This window comes from Muscardinus avellanarius (assembly GCF_963383645.1).
Source record: "Muscardinus avellanarius genome assembly, chromosome: 5".
Classification (NCBI taxonomy): domain Eukaryota; kingdom Metazoa; phylum Chordata; class Mammalia; order Rodentia; family Gliridae; genus Muscardinus; species Muscardinus avellanarius.
Genome location: NC_137790.1, coordinates 3,408,567 through 3,422,219, shown reverse-complemented (window position 1 = coordinate 3,422,219; position 13,653 = coordinate 3,408,567). Strand labels below are relative to the sequence as shown.

The following is a 13,653-nucleotide window of genomic DNA, read 5'->3' as shown; positions in this document are numbered from 1 at the left end:
AAAGAATAAAAATTAGGGCTGGAAGTATCACTCTGAGGTAGAATGCCCCTGGGTTCCATCTCCAGTACTGCGAAAGAGAGAGAGAGAGATAGACAGAGATGAGAGAGAGAGAGAGAGAGAGAGAGAGAGAGAGAGAGAGAGAGAGAGGACAGACACAACCCACTTCCCTGGGACATGAAATGCTTGGTGATGTCAGATCCAGGCTGCTCCAGTAACTGGGACCTGAGAGCCTGGAAGGAGGCCCAGGAGCCCACTGGGCCTCCAGGGCAGAGGCCGCCCACCGAGACCAGGGGCCCGGCCACTCCTGGCACTGCTGCGTGACTGAAGCGCCGAGCTCTAGACACGCTGTGGGCGCCACCTCTCTGTTGTCCACTGAGGCTCTTCCTTCAACCAAGAGCTCCTGATCTGGCGTCAGGACCTCGGAGCCCAGTACTGCATCCTGCGCCCACCAGGGAGGAAAGAGGCTGCCCGCAGTCATTTGTGGGGTCATTTGTTAGAGGTTGGAGCTTGCAAAGAGAGGGGCCTGACTTCCTGAACTATATCTCAGTGCCTCCCTCTGTCCTTCCTTGAAAGAACTGCAGATATCTGACCACATTTTTTTTTTTTTTTTTTTTTTTGCGGTACTGGGAATGGAACCCAGGGGCATTCTACCTCCGAGCTACACCCCTAGCCCTATTTTTTTATTCTTTGTTTTTTTTTAATTTTTGGTGCATTATATTCATACATCATATTGGGGTAAAGAACCTGTGTGTACATACATGTACACATCACCAATTTAACCCATTTTTTTCTTTATATTCTGAAACAGGGTCTCACTGAGTTGCGAAGGACCTCACTTAGTAGCTGAGGCTGTCTGTGAACCGCGATCCTCCTGTCTCACCCTCCCAAATGCTAGGGTGACAAGCGTGCACCACCATGCCCGGCTCTCAACCACATCCTTTATAACATGAACTCAGACAAGAGTCAGGGTGTAGTGGAGAAGGCGCCGAGGCGGAGGGACTGGGTGGGTGGAGGCAAGGCTCTGTGTGTAAAGGCGTCCGGCCCATCCTGGGCTACAGTGCTGACTGCTAGGTAAAGGTGCCCGTGCCTCCCTGTTACCTGATTCACAGACTGCACTGTGAAGCCCTGCACCAAGCAGCTACATCTGACCCTGGCCCACAAGTTCTACCCCCACCACCAGAGGACGCTCGAGCAGCTGGCCAGAGCCATCCACCCCGGCCACAGCTGCCAGTGGACCGCAGCCCTGTACTCCCGAGACATGCGCTTCGTGCACTACCAGGTGAGGCTGCCTGGCCCAGGCGCGTCCATGGCAGGCAGGGAATGAAGGGTCACCTGCCTGATGACCTTCCTGAGGGCGCCCCCTGCAGGAGGAGAGAGGACTTCATGCCTTTGGGAGGCTAACCTATGTACCACTAAGGCACAGAAATTTCAAGACAAATGGGAAGCATTCTGGTAGTATTAGGAAAGGACTGTGGTAAAGATGAATGAAGATATGTTTTGCTTATAATTTATTTCCTATAGTGACTTGTGTGAAGCTTCATTCCAAGGCTTCCTCCTCTGTGCACTGATTGGTTTGGAAAGACAGTGTGTGGTGTTCCCTTCAGACTCAGAGACTAAGTATGACAGATGAATCTGTCACGTTCCCTTCTTAGGAGAAGCTTTCAAAAATACCTCATGCTGCCAGGCGTGGTGGCGCACACTTGTAATCCCTGTGCTTGGGAGGTTGAGACAGGAGGATCGTACAGGTTCGAAGCCAGCCTCAGCTACTTAGTGAGGCTCTCAGCAACTTAGTGAGACCCTGTTTCCAAGTAAAATATAAAATAGGTCTGGGAGTATAGCCTGGAGGTAGAAGGTCCCTGGGTTCCACCCCCAGTACCACCAAAAAAAAAAAAAAATAAGAAAACTCTCATGCTGAGGAAGGGTGGATATGAACATCTCATTATACATTAAGGTAATTGGATAAAAAAGAAGTAATATATGATGGATAGACGGTGGATAGGTGAATGGATGGATGGGAGGATGGATGGGTGGGTGGATGGGTGGGCAGAAGAATGGATGGATGTTGAAATGATGGATGGATGGAAGGAAGGATGGATGAGTGAGAGAAAGGAAAGAAGGAAGGAAGGAGAAATTATGGGTGGATGCATGGATGGATGAATAAAAGGAAGGAAGAGAAGAAGGAAAGGGTAGATAATGGATGGAAGAATGGATGTGTAGAAGGAAGGAAGGAAGGAAGGAAGGAAGGAAGGAAGGAAGGAAGAACATATTTCTAAATCTACCCAAAGAACTCCACGCTGCTATATTTTACTATATTCTGTGCCTCATACCATTAGACAAAGGCGTGGTGGGTGGAGACACATAGAATGCCAGACACAGACACACAGGCCTCCCTCTGCTCCTGCCTCCCAGCACAAACCCTTCCTGGAGACCAGACCTGACTTGCTTCCTTTCTAGACCCTGAAGGCCCTGTTCCAGTACAAGCCCCAGAACGTGGATGAGCTCACGCTCAGTCCCGGTGACTACATCTTTGTGGACCCCACTCAGCAGGAGGAAGCCAGTGAAGGCTGGGCCATCGGGACCTCCCAGCGGACAGGCTGCTGGGGCTTCCTGCCGGAGAACTACACAGAGCGAGCCAGCGAGTCTGACACGTGGGTTAAACACAGGTGAGTGAGTGCTGCCCCAGCGTGGTCCTCCTGAGCAGTGGCACAGCAGTGGTGTGCTCCTAGGCTATTCCATCATTATAAAAAATCTCATTGCACATGGTGGCAAAATTACCCCTGCAGATACACAATGGAAATCTTGAGCGACTCACATTTTCTACTGATGAAAACCAGAAAATGCAGAATACTTGATATTACTCTTCTGTAATAGTAATGCCCAAATTATTGCAAAATACTTCTTTCTTCTTATGAACATCACAAAGTATACTCAGAGACCTTAAGTTGGGGTTTATTTATTATTTTGCTTGGTGTATAAAAGCTGCAAAATCCTAAGGTGGTTTAGTAGTTTTATATCACTCTAAAACAAATGACTGTCACTTTAACAGCTAAAGCAAAATACATTTATTTTCTCAGTTTCCATGGCTGAGGATCCCTGGTATGGTTTAACAGGGTCTCCGGGCTCTGTAAAAGCCTAAGCTGAGGTACAGCCGGGGCCAAGGTCTCCTGCAAGGCTCTGGATCCTCTCCTGAGCTCACATGGTTGTTGGCAGAATTTGTTTCCTGGAAGCTAGGGCTCTCCTGGTGACTGGCTTCTTCCCACTCAGCTGGAGAATCTCTTAATTTTAGCATGTTTAGCATCACCCGTCAAGGCTAAGGATTGTCAAAATCAGCAGGTGCTGTTTCCTTTTTGTTCACCGTTTCTTTCTCCCATTTGCCTGTCTCCTCCCATTTTTCTATAAGCAACAAAAAGATGCCAAGTGGAAGCTCTAACACTGCATAGAAATATCCTTCTCCACTTAGCCAACTTCATCACCTACACAGACAATTCCTCAACCTTTGACCACTAGGTAATAGGGCTTCCCCCGCCAGTCCTACCACGCGCCTCCCCCTCCTCGCTGAGTCCGTGGCAGCGGCGCCTTTCACAGCCGTGCTTCTGCCGGCCCTCTGCCCAGGCAACAGGTGGTGGGGTGCTCTCGGGCATACACTTGAGCCTCTGCCCACAGCCTGGCCTCAAAGTGGCCCCCACATTCTAGGCATCTGTTAGAATATTACCCCACTCCTGATACCAAATGGCATCCTACTCCTGATACCAAAGTTTAACTGGTGAAGAATCATTTTGTATGAGATATATACATATGTAATATAAACATACATATATACACACACTTTATATATAATATATATATGCATATATAATATGAAATACACATTACACATGTACATATATGTACAAATTCACACAGACACACACACTGCATACATATATGGATTTATATCTAGGAGCTCCCTGGTGCAGTTGCTGGGCCCAGCAAGGCCAGGGCAGGCAGGCAGGTAGGAAGGAAAGTTCACAGCACATGAACATGCACAGAACAGCTGGAGCTAGTGCCCATGTGGACAGCCAGCAGCACCACCCAGGGCACGGGCCAGCAATGGAAGTCACAGCCGCTGTTTAGAGTATCTGCACTCAGGGAAGAACTAAGCCTTTTTATAGCCAAGTGTGGTGGTGCAAACTTGTAATCCCAGCATTCAGGAGGCTGATACAGGAGGATCACAGTTCATGGACAGCCTCAGCTACTTAGTGAGGCCCTTTGCAACACAGTGAGACCCTGTTTCAAAATAAAGAATAAAAATTAGGGTGGGGGGAATAGCTCGGAGGTAGATTGTTCCTAGGTTCCATCCCCAGTACTGCAAAAAAAAAAAAAAAAAAAGAACTAAGCTTTTTTAAAAGGCTTCCAACTGAATAAGTTGGGCTTGCTCAGAATAACCTTCCTCCATTAATTTAAATTCAACTGATTAGAAATGTTCCTCATAGCTGGGCATGGTGGCGCACACTTGTAATCCCTGCACTTGAGAGGCAAAGACAGGAGGATCGCACAGGTTGGAAGCCAGCCGCGCGCACTGGCTTAGGAGACCCTGTTTCCAAATAAAAATGTAAAAATAGGTCTAGGAGCGTAGCCCGGAGGTAGAAGGGCTTCCAGGAACCCCAGTACCACCAAAAAAAAAAAAAAAATGTTCCTCATATCTGCAAAATCTCTTCCCAGGAGCTCCTACAACCAGCATTTGATGGGGTAACTGAGAAAGCTTTGTGTGCTGTTCAAAGTGACTACTGCTTCCTTCCCACCTCCCACCCCTTGCAGGAGTGTCCCTGGGGACCTGCCCTGGTCAGACATGTGATAGGAAGGGAATTATGGGGTCTGTCACTCAGTCAGGCCAAGACAGCACAAGGAAACCATCGCAAGGCATGGAGCTCGTCTCCCATGAGCCTTTCCTCTCTCTGCTCCCAGGTCTCAGTAGAAGCATGGAGAGTGATGTGCAGAGGAAGAGGGCGGATGGAGCGGGTGTGCATCTTCTCACTGGCAGGGTGTGCCTGCTGGGGCAGAGCTCAGGGCAGGTTTGGAAGAGCTGAGTGATAAGGGGGTAGGAGAAAGGCACAGAAAAGCATTTTGTTGTGGTCCAGGTCTGCCTGGTATCTTCAGAGCTGTGTAGCTGGGAAACAGACCAGGAAAGTGCCAACATGGCCACCTGTCTCCAAAAGGACACCCCAAACGCTTGCCATATTTCAGGCACTCGCTTAATCCTCTCCAAAAACTCTTCACAACTTCCCTTGGGTTTTGCTTTTCCTCCTGCAGATGAATAAATCATTAAGTTGAACACAGGTGTATTCTCCATCTACAGATTTTCAGATCTATGCTAGACATTTTTTCTAGACAAATATTTTCTAGGGAACACATCCAGGGAACTTTTTCCTGTGCCTCTTCCTATCCAGATTTATACACAAAGCAAAGCTATAAAAACTGTGCATTGTACTTGAGAAGATACTGGAGCAAATTAAGAAGCGTCAGAGAATCAATCCTTTAACCAGTAAGACTCGTATTTTGATTAAATTAAGAAACAGCGGGGCTGAAGATGTACACAGCTCGGTGGCGAAGCGCTCCCCTAGTAAGCATGGAGGGTTGAATGAAGAGATGAAGGGAGGGAGGCAGGGAGGGAAGAAAAGGGGAAAGGTTGATTTTAAGGAGCTGCAGTAATGGATTGTTTATTGATCATTTTTATCCAAACAAAGCAAAATGGTTTAACAGTGCCTAATAGAAATCCTTGGGAAAATGACTCTTATTTTTCGAGAAGAAAATAGCTAAATAAAAGAAGTGTTTTCTGAAAATATTTGCAAAGGGAGACCAGGTGCCTGGGGCTGGCTGGTCACAGGTTACGGTCCTCCCTGCTAATTATGCACACATTTGGCTTTGTGCTGGAAGCCCGGGCAGCACTTGGGCCCTTGGGCTGCCCCACAGGATACACGGATGACTCAACACAGTGAACGCCAAGAGTGAACGGCAAGCCAACCGGCAGCTCTGCCGTGTTCTACACTGTCGGGACTTGAGGCTACTTAGCGTCTTACCCTACTTCAAAAGTACAGATACAGGAGGGGAAAGGCAGCCATGGCCAGGAGGCTTTTTATCCATGTTTTGACTTCGAATGATCCAGTCAACCCAACCAATTTTAAGCAGCTCAGGATATTTGCAGTAGCCTAAAACACTACCTGCCACGCCTGGTACCAGGCTCTGCTCCACACAGGAACCCAGATGAATCAACTCGCTCGCTCAGGAACAGAGCCCAGAAGTGGAAAACGCTTTTGCTCAGTTTAGCGGCTGATGAAACTGAGGCACAGGGAGAACATGTAACTCGCCCCTGTTCCCACAGCGAGGGACAGGTAGGGTTAGGCCTCCTACTCCTGAATCCACTGCCTCGACTGCCCATAGGAGAGCGCGATCGTGAAATAGAAAATCACTCTGCGAAATAAAATGCATGCAGCTTTAAAAAACCATGCAAAAAATGCATGCAGCTTTTAAAAACCGTGCAATAAAATGCATGCAGCTTTAAAATAACCATGAGGAAGTGTGTTATGCACTGATAAGAGAAAATATCCAGGATATATTAATAACTGGAAAAAATTGCAGAAAAACAGACACAGTATGATACTACTTATGGGGAAGGAGAATTAACCATCTGCGCCTACATATGGCTGGCACATATTTATATGTAGTGTGGCCTATAAGTTGCCTGGAGGGAGAACTTCTAGAAGGTTCTGACCGTGGGTACCTGTGGGGCTGCAGGATGGAGCTGCCAGTGGGACAGGAATGGTGGAGAGAATTTTCATGCCAACATTTCATGACCTTTAAATCTCGAACCCTAGCAATGTCCTATCAAACTTATTCAAAATGAAAGTCAATCATAAATTTAAAGAAAAGAACATGAGAAGAGTGAACGGGAGAATAATGGGAGAGAAGTCGGCAAGCCCAGGGCTGAGGTTGGTCTGGTGCGTCCTTTGAGGGCTGGACTCAAGCCCTCCTCATCCGGTGAAAGGGGACAGGCCAACCGGGCGTGGTGGCCCACGCTTTGTAATCCCAGCATTCGGGAGGCTGAGACGGGAGGATTACGGTTTGCAGACAGCCTCGGCTACTTAGTGAGGCCCTCTGCAACTTAGTGGGACCCTGTTTCAAAATAAAGAATACAAAATAGGACTGGGGGTGTAGCTTGGAGGTTGAATGCCCCTGGGTTCCATCCCCAGACGCACCAAAGAGAGAGAGAGAGAGAGAGAGAGAGAGAGAGAGAGAGAGAGAGAGAGACACCTTCAATGTGACTGTCACAGCCACACAGTCACAGACGCAAGCAGGCCAGCGGGTGGACAGAAGCACACGCTGCTGGTATAGATGCATCCGTGGGTTACAGCCCATCAGGAGCACAGGATGTGGTGCCCCAAGGGAGACTGTGGAGATGGCACAGTACAGCCCAGAGACTCGGCGAGCTGGGAGAGAGGCACAGAACCTCAGCGCCTGCTTCCTCCAGGACTGACTTGGCCCACTGCCGGAGACGCTGGCTGCACCCTGCTGGCTGTCTAGATTCCAGAAGGCTTGGCTTCTGGCCTCCTGGGCCTCCTGCTTCACTCCCTGCCCAGGAGGGGAGAGCTGATTATCACATAGGAACCTGCAGACCATCGGCAAGTCCAGACGATTCTACAACAGTGCAGCAAAGACATAGAAGGTGAGCTTGCCAGCATCCGGGAGGACGTCTGCAAGTGCCGGAGGGAGCAGGCAGGGCCCCAGGTCCATGTCAGCGGCCACACTGCTCAGACGTGGCGACTGATAATTGATATGGACGGGTCACCAGCCACAGGCTACCACTCAGCCTTTCTGCAGGAGACTCTGAGATTCTTAACTCACCAGCCACAAGATCACACTCCAGCGTCTGCCTGTTGCTTTGGAGAAGATGCATAGTTACCCAGCAGGTGGTCTTAATGGATAAGCGCACTCCTGGACCACATGGGTGTCCATCCACATCCGAGACATCCCGGCGGGACAGCTGATAGATGCGGCACAACTACAGAAGGAAGAGGGGGGAGGGGACCGAGGTCAAAGATGAAGAGGATTGCGTCATCTTCTAGCCAAGACGAGAGTATTTCAAACACTGGAGACAGGTGAGTGGAAGAGGCTTTTCAAAACCCGGAGCCAGTAAGAGGCAAGCAGCTCAGACAATACAAAGGCAGCGTTGAGCTTGTCCCCCAACTCATATAGAGAAACCCTGACTCCCAGGACCTCAGAATATGCCCTTTAGAGACGGGGTCTTCACAGAGGTGATCAAGGTAACAAGAGGTCATCAGGATGGCCCTGATCCAGCCAACTATGTCCTTTAAAAAAAAGGAAATTGGGACCCAGATGCACACAGAAGATGACCTTGTAGAAACACAAGTGAGGAGACGTCTGCAGCAGAAGAGGGAGACGGAGGAGGACCAGCCCTGCCATGTTCTGACCTTGGACTTGAAGCCACAGGATGTGATACTAGTGTCTCTTAGTTGAGCACCAGTCCCTGGACACTAATACAACGACATTGTCCACAACAGCCCGGGGCTGCCCCTGAGCCCCTTTAGGAGCCAAGGGAAAGCAGCCATGGTGGCACACACCCGTAACCCCAGTACTCGGGAGGATGAAGCAGGAGGGTTGCAGGTTCGAGGACAGCCTCAGCAAAGCAAGACCCTACTTCAAAAAAAAAAAAAAAAAAAGAACCAAGGGGAAGAAGGTGTGACTCAAAGGTAGAATGTCCCTGAGTACAATCCCCAGTACCAAATAATAATAATGAGAGGACTACTCCATTTCTATAGCATAAGATATCCGCTAAGCTCCCCTCCTAAGCTAAAGAGAAAAAAACAAATGTCACAGCTCTGGCCTTTTCCCTTCCTCCCCTTGCAACAAACTCAGCATCTTGGTCGTATTTCATTTGAAAGACTAGCGGGGGAAAAAAATTCAATTTCTCTCCAACTGTAAAGTTCACAGATGTCACTTGTAGATAGCAAGTGTCTGTGCAAATGCACTGTCTGTGTAGTGAGCTGCGAGGAGAGGGCGTGCAGTTCCTCAGGAAGAGGAGCCCAACCGACGTTTCCTGTGTCGAGACCCCGCGGGCTGTGCCTTGATGCCAGCTCCCTTGAGAAGAGAGTCCTCGGCACCTCCCGCGTGAACGGCAGCGTTCCTGGTCTACTAGCGACAGGCCGAAGTCTGCTTTTCCCATCTGACTGTGAGCACACAGGAACAACGTCCACCTGTCCTGGCTCCTCTGGTGAGGGTCCAAGATGGACACTGGGCAGGTCACGGCAGTGTGCACGGGCAGCACAACTTTCAGACAAGTAAAAAATGCACCAACTAAATTACAACGCCATGTCAGGGTTCGCAGCTGTGACCAAGATGTAGGACAAAGGATGTGGGACCTGGCTTTGTCATGACAGAAAGCTGGGAGCCGCTGTCAGTTCTGTCTGGGGTCTTGAGGGTCTGTAAGAGGAAAATATTAACACAGGGATGGATAAATAAAAACATGATATGTTTGCAGCTGAGAAAAGCAAATTGTGGAATGTACCAGTTCCCCTCGGAGTCATTTCCAGGTTTAATGAAATTCCCGGCAGAATCCCAGCAGGAGCATTTGTAGGGATCTCTGAGTGACTGAAAGCTTATTATCTTGAAGAATAAACAGAAGAGCTGAGAAGACTTTGAAAATGAGAGTTCTAGCTCGAGGGAGGAGAAAACAAGAAGAGAAATGAGTCAGATGGAAAGGCCGAGGCGTGCGCCCCGAGACCTGGGAAACTCTCTTCTGAGGAAGGACCCTCAGAAAGAGGGCGGAAGCAGATAAAAATGGATGTTACTTTACACCCCCTCACACTGTGCACTCAAATCAGTTTCTCACAGAATCAAGGGTTAAATAGGAGAAGAAAATTGCTGGGTTTCTTGTTTGTTTGGGGTACTAAGGATTGGATCCAGTACCAATACTACTACTGAGCTATATCCCAGCCCTATCTTCTTTTATTTTTCATTTTGAAACAAGGTCTTCTGGAGTTGGAGGTTGGCCTCAAACCTGGATCCTCCTGCCTTAGTCTTCCAATACTGGGGCTACAGGCATGCACCACCGAGCCTGTTTGGAAGGCAGCTTAACCATTTCTGACGTCTGGGCCAAGGGGAGCTTTGAAAGCTCAGGAGCGACGGGGGAATCTGAGTGAGCCTCAACAAATCAGTCTTAACGATGATCATTAAAGCTCAAAATTTAAGACTTCTCTGAGCTCAAAATCAGAAGAACATTGCAATCCCAGTGCTTTTCAGAAGACATTAATGAACAAGTCCATGCTCCCTGGAGGCCGCCCACCTGGGTGGAGTACCTGCCTCCCTCCCTCCAACAGGTGCTCCACCTGGCCAGGTGTCCCTGGACACCCCCAGCTGCCTGTGTAGACCGACATCCCAGGCCAAGAGGCTGTCCACTGTGCGCATGCTCATCCTGTCTGCCGTGCGCATGCTCCTGTCCGGTCCACGGCAAGCGTATGCCGGGCCAGTCTGCTGCGCATGCTCAATTCCCCCTTGAGACAACCTTATCTGCGGAGCTTGACAGCGACTACGTTCTCAAGCACGTCCAAGGTCAGATGCGGTTCCTATGGTGACCACACAGCGCATCTCTGTTCACAGCCTCTCCTCTACCCCCGCAGGACATACACCTTCAGTGTAGCCATAGACCTGAACTCCAGGAAGGATGGTGAGGCCAGCAGCGGACAAAATGGGGACCTTCACCCATCACCAATGGCGAGAAGCATCAGCAGCGTGCAAGCTTTGCAGGTGACTGACACCCCCCACCCCGCTTCTTAAGCAAATCAAGCAAAACTACACCTGCACTAACTCTATGGTAGGTGCAGCTGCTCCCGTTCCACTTTGGTCAATAGATAGCCTTCTTTGCTGTCCCAGAGCAGACTCGGACATGACAGGCAAAGGGCCCTCCCCAGCAGGGCTGAGGCTCTGGGGCTGCCCCTGGTCTGTCCTCCTTGGGCAGAGGCAGCGCCACCTTCTTTAGCTATGAGCGGCCCATCTGCGTGTCCCATAGACGTCCCCAGCCATGGCATTAGGACACCGGGCCAGAAAGAAGCAGGGACAGAGAGCTGCCCAGGATTCCGAGTTTCTGCTCCAGCTCCCTTATTAACAAGCCAAGTGACCCAGAGATGTGCCCTGCCCTGGTGCCTGGGCTTCTCATCTTGTGAGACAGCACTGGGTGAGGCAGGGGCCTGGGTTCCAACCTGGGGGACAGAGCCTAGGGTCAGGGTCACCTTGAGCCTTGCCACCCACACAGGGAGGGACCAGGCGGCAGGTGGGGAGCGGAGACAGGAGCCCTCCCTGTGGCACACTGCGTGGCCCTGGGCGGTGGGTGGTCTATCCTGTAATCCAGAGCCTGGCCTTACAAGGAACCCCGGAGCAACATCGCAGCTGGCCCCTGGACAGCTCCCAATAGGTCTCTCTGACACCCCCGTTTCTGGGTTTGTCTCTCCACACTCTGTGGTGTGCCTCACATGTCATTTAGGGTGTCCCCTTCCAGTACCTCAGCCAACATGGGAGGTGCTCCTGCCCCTCCTTGCTTTAAAGATCTGAAGATTGAGGCTCAGAGGAAAGACAGCCTGATGGGGAGCAGAGTCTTAACCCCATCAGGTGTTGTGGGTGTCCCGTGGGGTGGATTCCTGGTCCTCATTAATGCTAAAGACTTTGGCATGGAACTGGGTATGGTTGTGTGTTTCTATAAGCCCGGTCTTTGGGGGGCTGAGAAAAGAGGACTGCAGGTTTGAGGTCAGCCCCAGAAACATAGCAAGACTCTCAGAAACCTAGTAAGGCCGTGTTTCAGAATAAAAAATAAAAAGCAGCCGGGCGTGGTGGGCACGCTGGTCATCCCCGCGCTTGGGAGGCGGAGACAGGAGGATCGCGCAGGTTCGAAGCCAGCCTCAGCTACTTAGTGAGGCTCTCAGCAACTTAGTGAGACCCTGTTTCCAAATAAAGTATAAAATGGGTCTGGGAGTGTACCCAGAAGTAGAAAGCCCCTTTGTTCCATCCCCAGTACCATCAAATAATAATAATAAAGGTCTGGGGGGCATATCTTGGAGGTACAACACCCTGGACTCAAGCCTAGTAACACACAACACATGCATGTGCACACACACACACACACACACACACACACACACAGACTGGCATGCGGGGAGTTTCCATCCCTAGGCCAGGACGAGGAGATGCTGCCGGTACCAGCCTTATTAACGATGTGGTGTCCCGCTGTCTCCCGCCCAGGCCACCATCTCTAGGAGAAGCGTGCTGGTGGCCCGCCACGGGGAGAGGGTGGACCAGATCTTCGGAAAGTTGTGGCTGCAGCAGTGCTCCACCGTCGATGGTAGGTAGTGTCCAGGTGAACCTAGAGACAGCAGCCCACAGCCCAGCGGATGAGTCCCCGCCCCGGTTTCCTTAGTGGCACCGGATCCCCGGAGGCCCTTAGAACAGCCAGGCTGCTGTGGCTGCTGGTGGCCAGGAGTGCACAGGAGGGTGTGGGTGGTGGCACCCCCTGTAAGGATGACAGACCGAGTTGATGGGAGAGGCCCTACCCCTGTGGCCGTGTCCCGAGCCAGGCGCTGGGCTCTGGAACACGAGCTCCATCACTGGGCCCAGTCATTCCCATTTCTTCTCTTCACTGATGGAGATTAAGGTGGTGCCAGGATTCCCACCCACAGGGACAGATCTTAGAGTTCAGGTCAGCCACAGCCGAGCCAGACACCGAGCAGACTCAGTGGGGAGAGCCCCAAGAGGCGCCTGCTTCCTAGCCCAGCCTTGGAGCCACCAACTGCACAGGCAGGGCCTCCAGCCACGTGTACGCTGGCTCCTCAGTGCTAAGACACACTAAAGCCGTGCCATTGGGTCAAATGCCACCTGTTAGTTGATGTCAACTGGAGATTCTTGTGTGGTGATGTTCCATCAGTCATGGAGACGCTGGGCGTTTGTCAGGGCCTTACTGCGTGAAGGACTCCATGGAGTGGTGGGGGCGCAGAGGGCTGCTAGCTCCTGAGGATGGACCTACGTGCTCTGTGCCTAAGGAAACACAGCACTTGCCCCCCACCACCACCACTTGGATCCACATCAGACCTGACAGCGGTTTAAATAATAACCTCGCTTGAGATGTGCGTCTTGGTCTTGGGATAAATCGGTGCAAACTTGTGAAACCCGAATGCCTAACATTGATTTCTGCTCTAGGAAAATACTACAGGCCAGACCTGAACTTCCCCCGCAGTCTGCCTAGACGGGGCAGCAGTGTCAAAGATTTTGAAAATGACCCGCCATTATCGTCCTGTGGCGTTTTCCAGTCCAGACTCGCAGGTGCGGCCGGGGGCGTTCTAGCAGTCAATAAATATGATCACAGCCATGCACATCAGCCCATCTACCACCCTGTCATGTCAGGACCCGCACCTTCTCCACTCTGCTGAAGCAGAGACAGCTGGGGCACAGAGAGGCCAGGCACCTCACCCACAGTCCCACAGCTGGGAAATAAGAGTGCAGAAGTTTGATCTAGGAATGGATGATGGAGGAAACAGAATGGAATAAAAGATAGGTGTGGGCAGAAAGCACGAGGGGAGAGGAAGCGACCACTGCCATGTACTCCGAGGATGCCACTGT

At 50.8% G+C, this 13,653-nt stretch overlaps 1 protein-coding gene across 3 annotated transcripts in view; it reads left to right on the top strand.

Annotated features, from left to right (window-relative positions):
- The window catches only part of UBASH3A (ubiquitin associated and SH3 domain containing A), a gene marked incomplete at both ends in the record, with an annotated part of 31,253 nt that overhangs the window by 8,522 nt on the left and 9,078 nt on the right, over positions 1–13,653 (top strand). For all 3 annotated transcript variants that reach the window (XM_080696840.1, XM_080696839.1, XM_080696841.1), the window contains 5 exons: positions 1,110–1,279; positions 2,455–2,663; positions 10,671–10,797; positions 12,283–12,382; positions 13,234–13,356. In XM_080696840.1, the coding sequence (XP_080552966.1) occupies positions 1,110–1,279; positions 2,455–2,663; positions 10,671–10,797; positions 12,283–12,382; positions 13,234–13,356 (729 nt within the window). The remainder of the gene's footprint in view (positions 1–1,109; positions 1,280–2,454; positions 2,664–10,670; positions 10,798–12,282; positions 12,383–13,233; positions 13,357–13,653) is intronic.